General features: G+C 38.2%; 2 protein-coding genes and 2 pseudogenes across 2 annotated transcripts in view; all 4 read left to right on the top strand.

Moving 5' to 3' along the window:
* LOC141781524 (interferon-induced very large GTPase 1-like) overlaps positions 1–21909 on the top strand; it is a 175159-nt gene that overhangs the window by 56260 nt on the left and 96990 nt on the right. Inside the window, exons 6-9 of the mRNA XM_074657348.1 lie at positions 8073–8178; positions 8450–8490; positions 11006–11069; positions 11244–11281. Coding sequence (XP_074513449.1) covers positions 8073–8178; positions 8450–8490; positions 11006–11069; positions 11244–11281 — 249 coding nt within the window. The remainder of the gene's footprint in view (positions 1–8072; positions 8179–8449; positions 8491–11005; positions 11070–11243; positions 11282–21909) is intronic.
* On the top strand, positions 1948–7774 carry LOC141781444 (interferon-induced very large GTPase 1-like; annotated as a pseudogene).
* LOC141780281 (interferon-induced very large GTPase 1-like) lies at positions 2247–18656 on the top strand. The gene is made up of 5 exons (XM_074655439.1): positions 2247–2322; positions 2473–2510; positions 2619–2745; positions 4346–4611; positions 12489–18656. The coding sequence occupies exon 5, from the start codon at positions 12524–12526 to the stop codon at positions 16964–16966; it is 4443 nt and encodes a 1480-aa protein (XP_074511540.1). The 5' UTR covers positions 2247–2322; positions 2473–2510; positions 2619–2745; positions 4346–4611; positions 12489–12523; the 3' UTR covers positions 16967–18656.
* LOC141781441 (interferon-induced very large GTPase 1-like) overlaps positions 21025–21909 on the top strand; it is a 50941-nt pseudogene continuing 50056 nt past the window's right edge.

The raw sequence follows: 21909 nt of genomic DNA, 5'->3' as shown, positions 1-21909 counted from the left end.
GAAGAGTTAGTAGCTCTGAGAATATCTAGTGAATGTACAGTGGACGTTTGTGGAGAAATAAATGCTGCAGCTCCTCCAGACCAACAGAGGTTTTCCGTGTCTTGTGAAGTGACGGGGCTCTGCAGCGGGAAACGTTATCGTCTCCGACCGGGTGCCCGTGTCTCCCTCCGGCCGCGGTCGGGAGGCTGAAGCAGGAAAAGCCAACACTAGGATCAGCACTGATTCATGGAAAGACCTTCGTCTGGTCAGCTAACATTACTGCCAAGCAGGTGAAATATAGAGTGATATTGTGGTTTTAGTGGACGTGTGTCGCCTCACTGTTTTGAGCGATGCTCGTTCATGTCTATTTAGAGCGAGCAAGCGCGAGCCCGACACGGAATTTCGTTGACTTAATGGCCACATGTGTCGCTATTAACAAGCATTTCTGAAAGTTACAAATAGTCCCTTTAATGGCATATTTATTTATTTATCGACTCATTTATTTACTTTTGATTTTGGCAGGTTCTGTCCTCCATATGCACCCATACGGCTTCATAAAGATAATGTGGACAGAACTTAAATTAGAAATACATCAAAGCTTTGACTTTAATCTTTTAAAGCAGGCAGATATTTGAGCGTGAGAGTATAGTAGTAATAATTGTTCTGAAACATAAAATACAATAGCTTTAGGTTAATAGGTTTTAATGCACAAATCTTGATTCTCCAGCTGAATGAATTAAAATTAATCATTCATTTCTGGGGAAACTACTTTTTTTAATACCTATTTAGTGATCAATGTTGCTGAACAGGGTGGTTCCAAGGTTTGCTTACAGGTTGTGAAAGATTGAATGAGACATCATTATGAAAACCAAGTAATCTTTTTTAACTTTACCTAAATGGTTTGGGGTGTCTTTATATTACCAACCGTGTCAGATAAATCCATTAGGTTATGAGGACCCTATACAATTTATAGGCATCATCCTGCAACTGTCAAGTCTCTAATATCACAGTACAACCAAAATCACATCACATAAGTTACACAACTAACCGGAAATGTATAGCCCAACGTGCAAAAAGAAAAGAAAACTAAACAAATAAAATTTCTAGATTATTTCAATATTTTCTTTTTACAGTAAAACTTAAATGTTTTTTTGCTGGCCTGAAGAGGGTGCTAGTGGGGTCAACTTTAGGGTGAAAGTAAAATGGTAAAAGGGACTATTTGTAACTTTCAGAAATGCTTCTTAACAGCGACACCTGTGGCCGTGAAATCAACGAAAGTCAGCGTCGGGCTCGCGCTTGCTCGCTCTAAATATACCTGAACGAGCATCACTCAAAACAGTGAGGCGCCACACGTCAGCTAAAAGCACAATATCACTCTATATTTCAGCTGCTTGGCAGTAATGTTAGCTGACCAGACGAAGGTCTCTCCATGAACATGATTTAGATCTGATCCTAGTGTTGGCTTTTCCTGCCTAAGTGCAGGCTGAGGCAGCGGGGCTCTCCAGCGTGTCTTCCTGCTCTCTCCGCCCGCAGCCGGAGAGAGCAGGGAGACACCGGCACCCGGTCGGTAACGAGAAGACAACGTAAATCTCTGTAGAACTCCGTCATTTCACAAGACACGGAAAACCTCTGTTGGTCTGGAGGAGCTGCAGCAGTTATTTCTGCACAAACGTCCCCTGTACATTCACTAGATATTCTCAGAGCTAAACTTGCTCTTCTGCAGTGTGTAGTGAACGCGCGTTCACGTCTAGAGGTGGAGCGAGCTGAGCTGTCTGAGTGAAGGCGAGCAGGCAGAGGAGGAGGGTACAGCGGCTACACGCGAACGCGCATATGCGAGCGCGCATGTGACGACCCGCTACATTTATGCACGTACAAAGTTACAAATAGTCCCTTTAACTAATAGTGTTATTTCTAAACCTTGATCTTGTGCAATCTGCTTTTTTCTTTCATTATGCTGCAGTAGAAGATATGGAGGTGGATGCAGCTGAAATCAAGGTATGCTCAATAGGGATCATAGTTATAGAACAGCATGCATTTTCTAAAACTACCCATATTTATTTGAAATTTGGAAATGAGCATATTGTTTCACCTTGCTTTTATATTGTTGTATTCCTTTATTGAATTGGTGCACCACTGTGTATTACTGAGTGATGGTATATTTATCTTGTTGCTGTTTTCAGTTATTACTGAAAACATTCTTAATCTCAAATGCTCTAACCAGGTGAACTACTGTAAAGGTTATATAAAATCTCATGTTTTCTTAGCAGGACTCACAGAAGACTGGTGACAGCACAGGGGGAAAGTCTGAAATCAAGTCTGTATCATCTGCAACCAAGAAGAAAGGTAACATTTTAAGGAATATTTTAATGTAAGATAACCCCAAACTGTCAAAAATAGAGCTAATTATAGCTTTCAACATTCAGAATAACTTGCAATGAACATTAGAAAAACATATTGGTTGATCAGTCCCTCTGGTTTATTGCTGTCATTCAGGTATCTTAGATATGGATACGAGTGGGAACATGGATAAGGTAAGAAACTCCAAATTCATAAGATCTTAAAGACTATTTACTTTATATCCCATTGTGTGACATTATCATTTTTTACATACAGTACATGTTTATACGTATTTACCGCAGTCAGCGGAGATTTCTGAAGAGATCAACAGGAACAAACAATATCAAAGAGAAGCTGAAACACTGCTCGGCAGGCTTCACCTTCAAGACAAACATCAACAGAAGTTGTCACCAGCAGATTTTCTTAAAGGTCACCTATTATGCAAAATGCACTTTTTCATGTCTTTTAAACATCAATATCTGTCCCCAGTGTGTCTACAAGTCACCATAGTATCATAAAAGACCATCCTCTCTCTTTTTCTCCTGCTCCGTTTGTCCGGAAATGGGTGTAGAAAATCACTTCGCTTTTTTTCCTTCTCTTCTGACGTCATTAGAGAAATGCGAGCCATGTAAGGGTTTCCTGGTCGAATCAGAGAGAACCTTCAGTAGCTGACCCCGCCCCACAGCGCGTCACTGTCTCTCCTCCTCAACCGAACTTGAGCAAAGTAGCTCCTACTGTTAGTCTGCAAGAACCAGCAGAACAGGCTTCATGTACTCCCATCATCTAAATATAACATGTTCTTTCACAAAGGCTTTATGTAATTACACTGTTTAAACAGGTGATATTTATATATTATATATATTTGATGTCATGCATGTAGCAGATTACAGGTAGTAAATAGTGACTTGTAAGCAACACAACACATTTCTGTTTCACAGTCAAACTTTATTTGAGTTGACAGATGACAATATTAATTATTCACAGCATTTGTAATCATCAGTTATGTTGACATGGTACAGGAGAAAGTCTTCAGCCCTGGTAAACTATGATGAGCTAAGCTCCGGTGGTCTGTAGTCATGGTAACACAGAGACAGCTCCTACTCTAAATAATACCATTACTCTGATCTTCCATACATTTAGCAGGTGTCTTTTAGCAGAAATAATGAACTGACTACTGTTTCACATCTTCTATTTTCCACCCTGATGGTCGCTGTGTTTACACACCGTCACATAGCGGTAGCATGTAGCTAACCCGTTAGCATGTAGCTACATGCTAACGGGTTAGCTCTGTATCTCCCATCTGCTCACAGCTGTCTGCTCTCAGCTGTCTGCTCTCAGCTATCTGCTCTCGGCTGTCTGCTCACAGCTGTCTGCTCTCAGCTGTCTGCTCACAGCTGTCTGCTCTCAGCTGTCTGCTCACAGCTATCTGCTCTCCTCTGGGATGATTCTGTCGGTCATTTCTCACAGATGGATCTGTAAAGACAAACGTAAAACAGAGTGTATGTTTACGGTTTACAGAGTTGATGCATAAGGTAAACACTGAGCTAACTAACAGAGATATAAATAGCATATTTACCTGAGAGAAACCGTCAGGAAAACCTGGAGTCTGGACCGCAGATGTTGTTCATTTGTCGCCGATTTCTGATCAGATTCCTCCGGTAACGTGCGCTGGGTGAAGTTTCTGGTTTATAAACTTTAAAGTGGTTTATAAATGCTATTCTGGCTGCTTCTCCCTCTCCTTACTGTCAAAGCTGCACTCAGAGCTACAGGCAGCTCTCTCTCTCTATCGGTGATGCTGTGTTGTTGAGGACATTTGATTGACAGAAACGCTGACCAATCAGAGCAGAGTGGGAGGAGACAGGCTGTAAATCAGGATCTCTCAGACAGAGGCTAAATGCAGGCTGAGTGAGAGAGACACTATGAGAATTATAAAGGGTTTTTTGAACATTGCAGCATGGAAACATGTTCTAGTGCAACATTAAAATACATCTATTAACCTGGAAATGAGAATAATATGAGACCTTTAAAGTAGGTCCACCTGTGAAACAGGACCATGACACATCTGAGAAAGATCTCGCTCTTACTTTTCTTCAGAGGTTGATGATGTTAGACTACAGAGCCAGATATATTCCTGTAAAACAAGACAGTCCTGAGGTGAGCCATTCAAATCCTGTTCCAGTGTTTGATACTGTTGACACAGATGACGATGACTTGGATGCTCTTTTTAACGCCAGTGTAGAGTTTGACCAATCAAAACTCAAGACTCATGTGCATCCAATGGATGTTCAAATGGCAGTATTTCACTGCTCAGACAGCTTCTTTAAGCAGAACATGATTACAAAGCTATCACAATGTCAGTACGCCTTACCTTTGCTTGTTCCTGACCCAGTCACAATGGATATTGGCTGTCCTCTGTGGACATTCAGACAAATAAGAAAAAAAAAGAAGATAACTGAAATCAAAGACAATTCAAACATTGTCACCATGAAGAGTATGCCCATCTGCAAAGCTGAGACACCCATGGTGTCATTTCTCCGCCTGGGTTCACTATCTCTGTCTAAATCTCAGCTGATGAACTCTTTGATCAACGACCGTCACAACACCTTCTTCCACAGAAACTGCCCAGGTAGCACCAAGTCTCGACATCTGATGGATGGTGTGGCAGAGATTGCCTGGTACTGCCCTACTGGAAAACCCAATGATGCCTTCACTGACTGCATTGCCTTCTGTAATCTGCATGATGATGCTCTGTCGATTGAAAAACAGCGTGACATTTTGTTTGGACCACATGCATCCTTCCAGCTTGAAACCATGGCTGAGGTCTCTGGAATCAGAGTGGATGAAAATCATGAATTCTGTCGAAAAGGAAAATCTGCTGCTATGAAAGTAGTAAACTTGCTTCAGGGGATGGATGTTTCAAAGATCAAAGATACATTTCTCCCTTGTCAAGGCCAACTGTGGCATGAGTGGTGCAAAATAAACAAAGAACTGTATCACCTGAAAGGAAACATTGAGAAGGAGAAATGTGAAAAGCAACAAAAATTAAACCAAATAAGACAAAAACAACACACTGCTTCCTGCAGTGAACCGATGAAGTTGTTCATTGAAAGCCTCTCATCTTTGCCATCAACAGACAAAGTCTATTTCTTGAAATGGACTCAGATCTTAATAGATGCCCTCTCCACAGACGATCTCTCTTCAATTCTCCAAAACTATGATGAAAAGTGGACTGAAGTCTTGGCTTTGAAGAAGAAGCATGACAAATCTGATCTGTTAAATACAAAGCAAACTGAGCTCGATGAAATATCAACAAAACTACAGTCAGCAACTTTTCGCTTGGAGCACATCTTTAGAGAAATGGGACAGATCTATGAAGCCCATGCATCTCTGACAAGAGAGTTTTTGTTTTGTCAGTTTTGGGCGTACAGAGCAGTGGAAAATCAACAATGCTGAATGCCGTGTTTGGGTTACAGTTTGCAGTGAGTGCTGGCAGGTGCACCAAGGGGGCCTTCATGCAGCTGGTCAAAGTGTCAGAGGAGATCAAGGAAGACTTTAAGTTTGACTACGTCCTAGTGGTGGACACGGAAGGACTGTCAGTAACAACAAAAGCAATGATAACTTACTTTGATGATGACAGAGATGAATAAATGTTGGTTCAGTGGCGAGGACGATTCGAAAGCAAAATCAAGGAGTTTCATGATGAGCAAGTGAGAGCAGTTAAAAGAAGACTGGATGAAGTTATCCAGCAGAAGAACGCTTGTAAAAAGCTAGATGATAAGAAGACAGAGTTTGACAACAAGCTACTACAAAAGAGCAAAGAGCTCGCTCATCAGTTAAAGGACAAGGCAAAAGAAGAAGAGGAACTTAAAAAGCACTTCGACTCTGTTTGGAGTGACTGGGTAAGTGAACCAACTGCAGATACAAAACCTATTGAGGACATCAACTATGAAGAAGATCAGTCAACTATCCTTCAGGAGATTGGGTTTGAATGGTCTATCATAGCTGAATGTGAAAGCAGTATCAGATTCGAAAAATAAATGTCAGAGGTTGGAGATTACATTCATTATGTATCTCTCAGCAAGCACAGAGATCTGTGTAAGATAGGCCAACAATTTCAATATAATGAGGGGGACACAAGAGGACAGAGAATAAGAAACACTACTGCAAACAGAATCTTGGAATTTGTTTTAGAAAAGACTACAAAAACAGCAAAAATCATAAGTGGCATTTTCAGTATGAAGAACAGCAACTAATCAGATCCTTCATTGCTGATGTTGAAAAACACTCCCTTGATGCAATCGAGAGCAAACCTGTAGCTACAAGAGGCTACAAATCAACTTTCTTGCAGGAAGTGGCCAACCATGTGAAAGAAAAGGTGACTGAATTTGAATCAGAGAGGAAATATGCTCTGAAGAAGAAATTTACAGTTGATCTCGTACTGTATGTGTTTCACAGAGCAGGGAGTTGGCTTTCAGAGTCCAACAAGAAATTCAAAGTGAACAACGATGCACTCGCTTATGTAGAAAGCAAGAAAATGCAATATTACAACATTTTCAGAAGCTTCTGCAAAGGAAACTCATCTGCTGTTGTGCTTGGAGAACTGATCTGTGAGAAACTGAAGAGTTCCACTGTTGAAGCCGTCTGTAACAAGACTGCCATTGATCTCGCCGATGAGATGAGGTGCAGTTTCCCAGCATTCAGTGGGAACAGGCTGAACTTGGAGAAACACATGTTGAAGTCGCTCGCAGAGAAAGAGGACTTTGATGGGGTTATCACCTACATCCAACACCCAAGGAGACAAGTTGAGACTTTTATAAGAGAGGAAGTACAGAAATACATCTTCACAGACAACAAAGATAAAGCACGGAACATACTCAAGAAAAATAATGAAGACATCAAAAATCTTCTGAGTCAAGCTTTGTTTACTGCAACAGAGAAAGTCGAAACCCAGAGAGGAGACCTGGACATGTGGATGGAGGAATTTTCCAGTTTGCTAAAAGATAAGCTAACATTCAACACCATCTGTTGTGAAAACTTCAGTGACATAAACAGATTTGACTTTCTTAAAGAAGAGATAGAGAAAGGTCTTGAATGCGTCATAATGGAAGTAAGCAGACTCTCATTGGATAAAATGAAGGAATTCATGATGAAGCCTGATCAAATCCTCATTGATCAGCTGTGCAACTGCTGCTGGGTGAAGTGCCCATTCTGTGCAGCTGTTTGTACCAACACACTGGAAGATCACAGTCCTGACAAACACAATGTCCCATTTCATCGACCTGCTGGGATCGATGGATGGCACACTAGAGGCACATTGGAACTGGTCACCAATTTCTACACAACATTAGTTGCATGTGATAGATGTTTCTATCCTCATCATTATTCAGATAAGAGCCTTCCTTATAAATTGTATCAAAGTGCGAGGGAGAAGAATGCTTCATTGTTTCACCTTCATTAGTGATCATCATTAGAACAGCTTTTGTTTTCGACCTATGTCATCACATTTGAAGTCTCACCTAAATAAAGAGTTCCAATCTTCAAAGCTGAAGTTAGGATCTCTGTATACTGTTTTACCTTGCTTTTATTTTTGCAGTACTCTGCCGTACTTGTACTCAATTGGTGCATCACTGTGTGACATTGATCTTGAGTGTTGTACGTTTCTCTTGTTGCTGTTTTCCTGGCTTATACTACTGAAAACATTCTTAATCTCAAATGCTCTAACAAGGTGAACTAAATGAAATCCCCTGTTTCCTTAGTGTGATGCAGTGAATGGACCTGGTGATGATGAACACTCAAAGAATGATGACAACACAGGAGGAGAGTCTGAAATCCCATCTGTATCATCTGCAAACAATGAGAAAGGTAACATTTTAATGAAAAAGAGCACAAGTCCAACAACTCAGACTAGATTATTTTTTTGTTTTACGGTCAGTTTCTGCAAAGTCTGGATAACTTTGAATAAAAAGTTTAAATATTTTTTGTAGACAAGATTCGTCTTGTGGAAAAGTGAACTTTGAGAATCTATACATCGTTTTTGTAGATAAATCGAGTTAATCTGAGATGCTAAACTGACCAAAACCAATTTATTTTATGTTTGATCCTACAATCTGCTTGTTGTAACATTACCCTGCAGGAGACGAGCTGGAGGAGAGTGCAGCTGAAACAGAGGTAAAGGTGAGATATTTTGGTTCTCAGTAGTCATTGTCATACAGAAGCATTTCTTTTTTTTAATGCTACCTATTTTTTCTGAAGTTATGTCAAGTTTTAGCACTAACACCTGAACCTTCAGCTGAAGATTGGAGCTGTTTGAATTGTTAGTTTAGACTTGAACAGAGTTTGACTCAATGAAACATCTGGTTGGACACATGGATGAGTTGTAAGCAGTTGCAGCAGAGTTTAATTTCTTCTTACTAAACTACAAACCTGCTTACATTTAGTTTGTAGATATTGTTTTCTCTTCTATTTTTGGTTTTGTTGTCTCTGAATTGGTGTACCACTGTGTATTTTTTATCTTCGGGTTCATAATCACAATGGTTAGAACCTGGTTAACTAAATGTCATATAAAATTGCCCATTTTATTAGTGTGGTCCAGTGAAAAGTGCCGAACACTCAGACAAGGATGACGACAACACAAGAGTGGGAGGAGAGTCTGAAATCAGATCTGTATTATCATCTGCAACCAATGAGAAAGGTACCATTTTAAAGATATTTTCATTTTAACAGATATTTAAAGTAAAATTATATTTTATATTCAATGGTGTCAATAAAATAGGGAACTAACTAACTGTGATATTTGTTGGCTTTGACCCTTCAACAGGAGAGGATGATGGAGTTAAAGAGCTCAGCAATGAAAGCAGCAGTAACATGAGTGAGCGGTCCATGGAGGAGAGTGATGCAGAGAAGGACACAACTTCATCATCTCAGACCGTTTCAACAGTTACCAAAGAACGTGAGAATTACATTTTCTTTTATTGTTGTATTGCATTTCTGCAAAATCTGGATAATTATAATCAAAATAAAACACATATTATGTCTATTTGGTGTAGAGGACATACATCATGTTGAACAATGCACTTTTTAATATATACAAAGAAACTATGCAGATAAATCTTCTATACTTGGAATGGTTAATTGACCCGAAACTTTTTATTTTATGCTTGATCCTACAATCTGCTTGTTGTTACATGACCCTGCAGGAGACGAGCTGGAGGACAGTTCAGCTGAAACAGAGGTAAAGGTGAGATATTTTGGTCCTCAGTAGTCATTGTCATACAGCAGTGTCTTTTTTAATGATGCCTATTTTTTCTGAAGTTATGTCAAAATTTAGCACTAACACCTGAACCTTCAGCTGAAGATTGGAGCTGTTTGAATTGTTAGTTTAGACTTGAACAGAGTTTGACTCCATGAACCATCTGGTAGGACACATGGATGAGTTGAAAACAGTTGCAGCAGAGTTTAATTTCTTCTTACTAAACTACAAACCTGCTTGCATTTAGTTTGTACATATTGTTTTCTCTTTTATTTTTGGTTTCGTTGTCCCTGAATTGGTGTACCACTGTGTATTTTTGATCTTCAGGTTCTTAATCACAATGGTTAGAACCTGGTTAACTAAATGTCATAAAAAATTGTCTGTTTTATTAGTGTGGTCCAGTGAATAGTGCCGAACACTCAGACAAGGATGACGACAGCACAAGAGTGGGAGGAGAGTCTGAAATCAAATCTGTATTATCATCTGCAACCAATGAGAAAGGTACCATTTTAAAGATCATTTTCATTGTAACAGATATTTACAGTAAAATTATATTTCATATTCAATGGTGTCAATAAAATAGGGAACTAACTAAATGTGTTTTTTGTTGGCTTTGACCATTCAACAGGAGAGGCTGATGGAGTTAAAGAGCTCAGCAATGAAAGCAGCAGTAACATGAGTGAGCGGTCCATGGAGGAGAGTGATGCAGAGAAGGACACAAGTTCATCATCTCAGACCGTTTCAACAGTTACCAAAGAACGTGAGAATTACATTTTCATTCATTGTTGTATTGCATTTCTGCAAAATCTGGATAATTATAATAAAAATAAAACACATATTATGTCTATTTGGTGTAGAGGACATACATCATGTTGAACAATGCACTTTTTAATATATACAAAGAAACTTTGCAGATAAATATTATAAACTGGGAATGGTTAACTGACCCAAAACTTTGTATTTACTGTTTGATCCTACAATCTGCTTGTTGTTACATTACCCTTCAGGAGATGAGCTGGAGGAGAGTGCAGCTGAAACAGAGGTAAAGGTGACATATTTTGGTCCTCAGTAGTCATTGTCATACAGAAGCATACCTTTTTTTTAATGCTACCTATTTTTCGGAAGTTTTGTCAAAATTTAGCGCTAACACCTGAACCTTCAGCTGAAGATTGGAGCTGTTTGAATTGTCAGTTTAGACTTGAATAGAGTTTGACTCCATGAACCATCTGGTTGGACACATGGATGAGTTGAAAATACTTGCATAAGAGTTTACTTTGTTCTCACTAAAATATTATACTGCTTGCATTTAGTGCATACTGTTCACCATTGGTTTTATCTTGGCGTTGTTCTCTGAATTGGTCTACTATTGTGTGTTGTTGATCTTTTCTCATGGTTTGAACCTGATTAACTGATGTTAAATGAAATGATTTGTTTTCTTAGTGTGATCAAGTGAATGAACCCGGAGATGAAATCAAGCCTGTACAATCTGCTACCACTGAGAAAGGTAATGTTTTAATGAATACTACAATAACAGGAAAACCTATCAAGAATAGAGCTAATTCAGTTTATGACATTCAAAATTCTTTAAAATGAACATTATTAATAGAAAGAAAAATATATGGGTTTACAAGTACATTGGTCTGACCCTCTTATAATACAGTTCATTATTCTACTGCAGGTACCTTAGATATGGACACGAGTGGAAACAAGGATAAGGTGAGAAACTCCAAAGTTAATTCGGGCATGAGATTTTATGACTAGTTACTTTATATCCCATTGTGTGAATTTATCATTTTCTGCGTACAATACATTTACTTTAGGGCTGTCAAAGTTAACGTGACAATAACGCATTAACACAAATTTGTTTTAACGGCACTAATTTCATTAACGCAACTTGTGATTCTTAGGTTGCAGCTAGAGTGAAAATACTGGCATCATATGAAACTAGAACCTAAGGAATACCTTGGTACAACCATGTCGTAGTGGCTTGTCGTGAAGGAGGCTGAATAATGCTCCACCTTACGCTAAATTTTGATGAGGAAAAACTGGCATAGCCAGTATGTGAGAGATATGTGAATGAAAATGGGTTCTATGGGTACCCACAAGTCTCCCCTTTACAGACATGCCCACTTTATGATAATCACATGCAGTTTGGGGCAAATCATAGTCAAGTCAGCAAACTGACACACTGACAGCTGTTGTTACCTGTTGGGCTTGAATTTGCCATGTTATGATTTGAGCACATTTTTTTTAAGCTAAATGTTGTACCTGTGAGGGTTTCTGGACAATATTTGTCATTGTTTTGTGTTGTTAATTTATTTCTAATAATAAATATATACATACTTTTGCATAAAGCAGCATAGTTGCCCACTCCCATGTTAATAAGAGTGTTAAATAATTGACAAATCTGCTTTTAAGATATATTTGAAACAGATAAATGTGTGATTAATTTGCAATTAATTGTGATTAACTATGGAAAATTATGTGATTAATAGTGATTAAATATTTCAATCGATTTTCAGTCCTAAATGTTTATTTACTTATTTACAGCAGTCAGTGGAGATTTCTGAAGAGATCAACAGGAAGAAACAATATCAAAGAGAAGCTGAAACACTGCTTGGCAGACTTCACCTTCAAGACAAACAACAACAGAAGTTGTCACCAGCAGATTTTCTTCAAGTAGGTCCACCTGTGAAACAGGACCATGACACATCTGAGAAAGATCTCGCTCTTACTTTTCTTCAGAGGTTGATGATGTTAGACTACAGAGCCAGATATATTCCTGTAAAACAAGACAGTCCTGAGAAATTTGACACTGTTCACACAGACGAGGGTGACTTGGATGATTTTTACAGCACCAGTGTAGACTTTGATCAATCAGAACTCAAGACTCATGTGCATCCAATGGATGTTCAAATGGCAGTATTTCACTGCTCAGACAGCTTCTTTAAGCAAAACATGATTACAAAGCTATCACAATGTCAGTACGCCTTACCTTTGCTTGTTCCTGACCCAGTCACAATGGATATTGGCTGTCCTCTGTGGACATTCAGACAAATAAGAAAAACATGGAAGATAACTGAAATCAAAGACAATTCAAACATTGTCACCATGAAGAGTATGCCCATCTGCAAAGCTGAGACACCCATGGTGTCATTTCTCCGCCTGGGTTCACTATCTCTGTCTAAATCTCAGCTGATGAACTCTTTGATCAACGACCGTCACCACACCTTCTTCCACAGAAACTGCCCAGGTAGCACCAAGTCTCGACATCTGATGGATGGTGTGGCAGAGATTGCCTGGTACTGCCCTGCTGGAAAACCCACTGATGTTTTCACTGACTGCATTGCCTTCTGTAATCTTCATGGTGATGCTCTGTCGATTGAAAAACAGCGCAACATACTTACTGACAGATCTTCAGTCAATGTTGTTCTTGTACCAACTCTGGAAAGAGGTAAACAAATTACTGCAGTTATCTCAGCCCTTTACAAGTCTCCAAAGCCTCTCATTATTCTCATTGCTGATAATGATTGTGGTGCCGTTGAGAAAAAAAAGGGAAAATACAAAGTGGGTCTAAAGGACAGAAGCCATTCGGATGTTTCTGAAGAACTGAAAAAAATCATTGGAAAAAGTTTGTCTGGACCACATGCATCCTTCCAGCTTGAAACCATGGCTCAGGTCTCTGGAATCAGAGTGGATGAAGATGATGAAGCATGTCAAAAAGGAAAATCTGCTGCTATGAAAGTAGTGAACTTCCTTCAGGGGATGGATGTTTCAAAGATCAAAGATACATTTCTCCCTTGTCAAGGCCAGCTGTGGCATGAGTGGTGCGAAATAAACAAAGAACAGTATCACCTGAAAGGAAACATTGAGAAGGAGAAATGTGAAAAGCAACAGAAATTAAACCAAATACGACAAAAACAACACACTGCTTCCTGCAGTGAACCGATGAAGTTGTTCATTGAAAGCCTCTCATCTTTGCCATCAACAGACAAAGTCTATTTCCTGAAATGGACTCAGATCTTAATAGATGCCCTCTCCACAGACGATCTCTCTTCAATTCTCCGAAACTATGATGAAAAGTGGACTGAAGTCTTGGCTTTGAAGAAGAAGCATGACAAATCTGATCTGTTAAAAAGAAAGCAAACTGAGCTTGATGACATATCAACAAAACTACAGTCAGCAACTTTGGGCTTGGAGCACATCTTTAGAGAAATGGGACAGATCTATGAAGCCCATGAATCTCTGCAGAAACAAACAAAGATGGTACAGACTGACTGGTCTAAATACCCGGAGCTGGCTGCAGAGCTGATGATATCAGGACACCCAATGGAGCTGATGGATGGTGATGCAGGTCACGTACCTTTAACATGGATCTCTAGTCTTTTAGATGAAGTCACCAAGAAACTAGGCGACAAGAGAGTTTTTGTTCTGTCAGTTTTGGGCGTACAGAGCAGTGGAAAATCAACAATGCTGAATGCCATGTTTGGGTTACAGTTTGCAGTGAGTGCTGGCAGGTGCACCAAGGGGGCCTTCATGCAGCTAGTCAAAGTGCCAGAGGAGATCAAGGAAAAGTTTGAGTTTGACTACATCCTAGTGGTGGACACAGAAGGACTGCGTGCTCTGGAGTTGGAAGGTAACGCCACTCTTCACCACGACAATGAACTGGCAACATTTGTTGTTGGTCTGGGAAACATGACACTGATCAACATCTTTGGAGAGAATCCAGCTGAGATGCAAGATGTTCTGCAGATTGTTGTTCAGGCTTTCATGAGGATGAAGAAAATTAAACTTTCTCCAAGTTGTGTGTTCGTTCATCAGAATGTTACAGATATTGCAGCTGCAGAGAAAAACATGGATGGAAAGAGACGGCTGCAAGAAAAACTGGACAAGATGGCCTCACTAGCAGCCAAAGAGGAGGTTTGTGATGCTGAGTGCTTCAGTGATGTCATTGCATTTGATGTGCAGAAAGATGTGAAATACTTTGCCCAGCTATGGGAGGGAAGTCCACCTATGGCTCCTCCAAATCCAGGTTATAGTGAGAGCGTCCAAGAGCTGAAGACCATCATCCTCTCTAAAGCTTCACAGTCTGCTGGGATTACTCTCTCACAGTTCAAAAGCAAAATCCAGGACCTGTGGAAAGCCCTGATGAATGAACAGTTTGTTTTCAGTTTCAAAAACACACTTGAAATTGCAGTATACAGAAGACTTGAGATACAGTATGCAAACTGGACCTGGGATTTGAGGAGCAACATGTTGACCATTGAGAATGGGCTTCATACCCAAATTGAAAATGGAAAACTTGACAAGGTCGAGCTCAATTATCTCCATAAAGAAATGAGCAAAACCTATGGAGAAATCACAAAAGCAATGACAACATACTTTGATGATGACAGAGACAAAGAAATGTTGGTTCAGTGGCGAGGACGATTCGAAAGCAAAATCAAGGAGTTTCATGAAGAGCAAGTGAGAGCAGTTAAAAGAAGACTGGAGGAAGTCATCCAGCAGAAGAATGCTTGTAAAAAGCTGGATGATAAGAAGACAGAGTTTGAAAACAAGCTGCTACAAAAGAGCAAAGAGCTCGCTCATCAGTTAAAAGACAAGGCAAAAGATGAAGAGGAACTTAAAAAGCACTTTGACTCTATTTGGAGTGGCTTGGTTCATGAACTAACTGCAGGTATAACACCTATTGAGGACATCAACTATGAACAAGATCAGTCAACTATCCTTCAGGAGATTGGGTTTGAATGGCCTCTCATAGCTGAATGTGAAAGCAGTGGCAACTACAAAAAAATATCAGAGGTTGGAGATTATACTCATTATGTATCTCTCAGCAAGCACCAAGACGTCTTAGATACAAGCCAACAATCCAAAAATGATGAGAGGGAAAACACAAACCCAAAAGGGCAAGAAAGTTACTCATGGTCAAAAGCATGGGTGTCTTTCAAAACAAAACTTGGATTTGGGTCAACACAACAAATTGAAAAACATACATCAAGGAGTTTGTTATCACCTGAAGAACAGCAACTGATCAGATCCTTCATTGATGATGTTGAAAAACAGTCCCTTGATGCAATCAAGAGCAAACCTGTAGCTACAAGAGGCTACAAATCAACTTTCTTGCAGGAAGTGGCCAAACATGTGAAAGAAAAGGTGACAGAATTTGAATCAAAGAGGAAATATGCTCTGAAGAAGGAGTTTACAGTTGATCTCATACTGTATGTGTTTCACAGAGCAGGGAGATGGCTTTCAGAGTCCCACAAGAAATTCAAAGAGAACAACGATGCACTCGCTTATGTAGAAAGCAAGAAAATGCAATATTACAACATTTTCAGAAGCTTCTGCAAAGGAAACTCGTCTGCTGTTGTGCTTGGAGAACTGATCTGTGAGAAACTGAAAAGTTCCACTGTTGAAGCCATCTGTAACAAGACTGCCATTGATCTCGCTGGAGTGATGATGTGCAGTTTCCCAGCATTCAGTGAGAACAGGCTGAACTTGGAGAAACACGTGTTGAAGTCGCTCGCAGAGAAAGAGGACTTTAATGGTTTTATCACCTACATCCAACACCCAAGGAGACAAGTTGAGACTTTCATAAAGGAGGAAGTACAGAAATACATCTTCACAGAAAACAAAAATAAAGCCCAGAACATACTCAAGAAAAATGTTGAAGACATCAAAAATCTTGTGAGTCAAGCTTTATTTACTGCAACAGAGAAAGTCAAAACCCAGAGAGGAGACCTGAACATGTGGATGGAGGAATTTTCCAGTTTGCTAAAAGATAAGCTAACATTCAACACCATCTGTTGTGAAAACTTCAGTGACATAAACAGATTTGACTTTCTTAAAGAAGAGATAGAGAAAGGTCTTGAATCCATCATAAAGGAGATGAGCAGCCTCTCATTGGATAAGATGAAGGAATTCAGGATGAAGTCTGATCAAATCCTCATTGATCAGCTGTGTAACTGCTGCTGGGTAACATGTCCATTCTGTGCAGCTGTTTGTACCAACACACTGGAAGATCACAGTCCTGAAAAACACAATGTCCCATTTCATCGATGTTCTGCAGCCGATGGTACATCCTGGAAAAACACAAAAAATCTGTCTGTTGATTTCTGCACAACATTAGTTGCAAGTGATATAGAATTTTACCCTGATGATGAGTCAGAAAAGTCAATTCCCTTCAAACAGTACCAAACTGCTGGCCCACTTTATGCTAACTGGAGAATTACCCCTGATGAGTCTAAGCTGAAATATTGGACATGGTTTGTGTGTCGATTTGAGAAGCAACTGGAAGACCACTATGAGTTAAAATTCCAGGGTAGAGGAGAAATTCCCAGCGAGTGGAAAACACACACTAAGGAAGAAGCTATTCAAAGTCTGGATGAAATGTACAATCTGTGAGTGAGCCAACACAACCACAACCCAGCTAATGGCTGATAGTTGTTTTCACGTGGTTATTCATTCATCAGATTCCTGTAAAACAACATTCACAGACTTTTGTTAATTTTATCATGGACAGGTGAATTTGTCTGAGTGATCCATGTGGACAGTCAATGAATCATTACAAACTACACGCGATTAGACAGGCACACAAAAATTCAACACTTCAAACAAGAGTGCACAAGAAAAATATCGACCTGGAGAATTTAGTCAGTCATAAAATCTTGAATGCATTAATAATCATTTCAAGTGCATTGTTTAATGAGGATTTCTGTAAATGAAAATTATTTCCATGAAGGTAAAGCAGAGAGAAAAAGAGGACTGATTAAATTGTTGCATTTCTTATTAAATCACAATGTCGAATTAGAAGTTCTGAATTTCAATGAACATGGAAAGAGTTGTGAGAGGGTGAGAGACAAATGTTGTCAGAAATTATCAAGTTTTGAACTAATAACTAATGGAAGACGTATTTCTTTGTTAACCTGTATTATTTCTAAAAATCTAATCTGAAAATCGTGTCGAACAAGAATTGTATTTTTGCATGGTGCATGTCTTGTTTATGAATTGTGTTAAGATGTTCATGTGCTTGCAGCTGCTGAAACATAATGAAGCACAGTGTAAACAGCTTATAGTGATCATGGTTACAGCGATCAACCGCTTATATAGACTTTACTCCCATGATGCTTTGCCTCGCGGTAACCCGTCAGCTTTAGGCTGTCTACTTGAGGCTGGTGCTTTGTGCACATTAAAGACATGAAGGAAAAAGAAAGCAATTTTCTCTCAATAAAAAACATAGTCTCCACGAAGCTTAAATGACAAACCGCTGAAAATGAGCCAACGAAACTTGATGTTCCTCAGGCTACCTTGTGTAGTCTACTCAAACAACGGGAACACAGTCATGGCTGCCATAGATGGAGACAGAAAACAAATGCGCACGTAAGCATCTGTGGTTGGAGCCGCTTTTGAAACAGCTGAACTGTATTTTGAAACAGTCAATAAAATTCAGTAAATAGCGAAGCTCTCCATTTCATAATGTAATAAAGATACAAATGTCAATTAGATGGTAATCTGCATGAGAAATAAAGAAAAAAAACAGTTCTAATAATCATATTCTTATATTGATCAGTTTGACAGATGTGGCCACTTTAAGAGGTTTCCACTGTATATGCATAATGAAGTAAAACCTAAAAGTGATTGTTGTGATACTGTAATGATATCATGTAAGGATTAAAGTCTGGAGATTTAGGCTAGATGCTTCTATTAATAAGCATGTACCTGTTTGTAACAAAGAATGATATTCAAGTATAAGTTGCAATGTAACCAATGTAAATGTTTTTTGCTTGCCACGACGGTCTCTACATGTGAAATTGAATCATGTTAAAGAACATGTCAAACATAGCTAATGAAGGATGCTTTATGTTTCTGTATTATTTGAAGTGTTAAACTGTGTTATGTTAATCTCATTTCAATCAATCTGTTATTATAGCCACACAAGTGTGAGTTTTATTGTTTTTATTTAGAATCTCACTGATTCCTTACTATTACAATATCCATATGTGATGTAAACAACGTACTGTAAGTCGTTGAGAAGAAATCTGTTGAGGTTAATGTGTCATGTTATAATAAAAATAACATAATATCTAGTGAAAAACCAGGTTTCTTCATGTTTCTGAAATGAGTCTCAATTTACACCTTTAAACCTGCCATAGACCATAGGGCATTATGCCTTACACTGTAGTGTATTTTCTCATAATTAAGATTTTTTCATAGTATCATTAGATCCTATAAATCCAAAAACAGCAAAAAAAAAATCTGCTAACATGGGGAATCACCTTTGACTGTATGAATACAATATTATTCAATGATTATTGTAAAATATGGGAAATTTGAGAAAAGTACTTTTAAAACCTTTAAAGGACCAGTGTGTAAGATTTAGGGGGATCTATTGGCAGAAATGGAATATAATCATTATGTTTTTTTAAGTGTATAGTCACATGAAACTAAGAATCGTGATTTCGTTAGCTTCGAGTGAGCTCTTCATATCTACATAGGGAGCGGGTCCTCTTCACGGAGTCCGCCATGTTGCTCCGCTATGTTTCTACAGTAGCCCAGAATGGACGAACCAAACATTTGCTCTAGAGAGAGCCTTTCGCGATTTTACATTTAAGTAACATGCTGTATTTGGTGGCATGAATGCACCTGACGGCTACTTTAGGTTCTTTTACATGCTTAGAAAGGGAGTAGTGAGTGGAGGGGTATTCAGTTGGTTGCAGTCTGCAACCACACTGCTAGATGCCACTAACTCCTGCACACTGGCCTTTAAGACCTTTGCAGAACTATGACAGGTACCTGTGAGCAAGTTGGCTAAAGGAGAGGTTCTTCTCCTTCTCCTTCCTCTGTTTGACTGGTCAGACTAATCAGCAGCAGTGATCAATACAATATTGAACAATGATTATATTGCAAACATAATTATATTCTGCTTCAGTCACATTAACACAAACACACACAGCTACACCTTTAATATCTGGGGTAACTATTTCTAGAGTTAATAGATTAAAAAGTTGGGCAACCCTTGAATTTAAAGGCTGTTAATTACATAGTAATGTGAAGAAATTACTAGGAAATAAAGTAAAATCAGTAAAATCAATATAATGACCAGTTGTAGAATTACCTGAAATTGCTGTCACGTATTGGGTAATTACAGAGTAAAATTAAAGCAGAATAAAGAGGTTTGCTCTGTAATTATATGGGAATTAACACACTGTATTAGTAGAATTACCTGAAATTACTGTAAAGTATTAGGTAATTACAGTAACAACTTGTCATAATATTGATTTTACTTTACTGTTATTTCGTGGCAATTTCTTCAAATTACTACATAATTAAAGCAGCAGTGGGTAGAAATGGAGCAAATATTATTAAAAAAATATGTTTTAATAAAACGGTCACTATATCCTGACAGTAGTGCATGAGACAGATAATCTGGGGAAAAAAACATGTGCCTTTGTGTCCTCTGGTGCTCCTAATGGTATCTACAGGATTTCACAGACTGCTGCTCCGACTGCTGTCCGTGTGCAAACGATAACAATCATATAATTGATCTATGCACTCTGACCCCATGACACATGTTGAATGACAGCCCCCTCATTTGCATAATGAAGCAGAAATGCATATGAAATGTATAAAGAAAAGAAAAACAGAAATAAATAGGTTTGGAGGAATAAATATGAGGGAAAATGCAAAGGGAAAATCATGCAGAACTAAATAAATAAGTAAATACAAATATACATAAATTAATACATACAATTTAATAATGAATATATACATCTAAAATAAAAGGATAAATGCAAAAATAAATAGATAAAAATTAAATAAATAATCAGGAAAATTAAATACAAGAGTAGATAGGGGAATTAGTACAAAGTTAAATTAAAAAAGAAATATCAATTAATGTCACATTTTATCATTTTTTATATTTTTGGTACATTTAATGACATATTTATTTATCGACTCATTTATTTACTTTTGATTTTGGCAGGTTCTGTCCTCCATTTACACCTATACTGCTTCATAAAGATAATGTGGACAGAACTTAAATTAGAAATACATCAAAGCTTTGATTTTGAATCTTTTAAAGCAAGCAGATATTTGAGCATGAGAGTATAGTAGTAATAATTGTTCTGAAACATAAAAAACAATAACTTTAGGTTAATAGGTTTTAATGCACAAATCTTGATTCTCCAGTTGAATAAATAAAAATCAATCATTCATTTCTTTTTTTAATACTTATTTAGCGATCAATGTTGCTGAACAGGGTGGTTCCAAGGTTTGCTTACAGGATGTGAAAGATTAAATGAGACATCATTATGAAAACCAAGTCATCTTTTTTAACTTTACCTAAATGGTTTGGGGTGTCTTTATATTACCAATCATGTCAGATTAATTCATTAGGTTATGAGGACCCTGTACAATTTATAGGCATCATCCTGAAACTGTCAAGTCTCTAATATCACAGTACAACCAAAATCACATCAAAATCAATCACATCGCATAACTGACCAAAAATGTCTTTGTAAAGTCATACAACCCAACGTGCAAAAAGACAAGAAAAACTAAACAAACAAAATTTCTAGATTATTTTAATATTTTCTTTTTGCAGAACACTTCAATGTCTTTCTCTGAACTGAAGAGGGTGATATTATATCAATGATAAAATCATTTGCAGAAATAAATGGAATTTAACACAGACACATTACAAATATAATGAAAGTAAGATGGATAACTAATAGTGTTATTTCTAAACCTTGATCTTGTACAATCTGCTTTTTTCTTGCATTAAGCTGCAGTAGAAGATATGGAGGTGGATGCAGCTGAAATCAAGGTAAGCTCAATAGGGCTCATGGTTATAGAACAGCATGCGTTTTCTAAAACTACCCATATTTATTTGAAATTTGGAAATGAGCATATTGTTTCACCTTGCTTTTATATTTTTGTATTCCTTTATTGAATTGGTGCACCCCTGTGTGTTACTGAGTGATGGTATATTTATCTTTTTGCTGTTTTCAATTATTACTGAAATTATTCTTTATCTCAAATGCTCTAACCAGGTGAACTACTGTAAAGGTTATATAAAATCTCATGTTTTCTTAGCAGGACTCACAGAAGACTGGTGACAGCACGGGGGGAAAGTCTGAAATCAAGTCTGTATCATCTGCAACCAAGAAGAAAGGTAACATTTTAAGGAATATTTTAATGTAAGATAACCCCAAACTGTCAAAAATAGAGCTAATTATAGCTTTCAACATTCAAAATAACTTGCAATGAACATTAGAAAAACATATTGGTTGATCAGTCCCTCTGGTTCATTGCTGTCCTTCAGGTACCTTAGATATAGATACGAGTGG

This window comes from Sebastes fasciatus, chromosome 13, assembly GCF_043250625.1.
Source record: "Sebastes fasciatus isolate fSebFas1 chromosome 13, fSebFas1.pri, whole genome shotgun sequence".
NCBI lineage: Eukaryota > Metazoa > Chordata > Actinopteri > Perciformes > Sebastidae > Sebastes > Sebastes fasciatus.
Note: the sequence above shows the minus strand (reverse complement) of the source record. Positions and strands in the feature narration are given on the sequence as shown.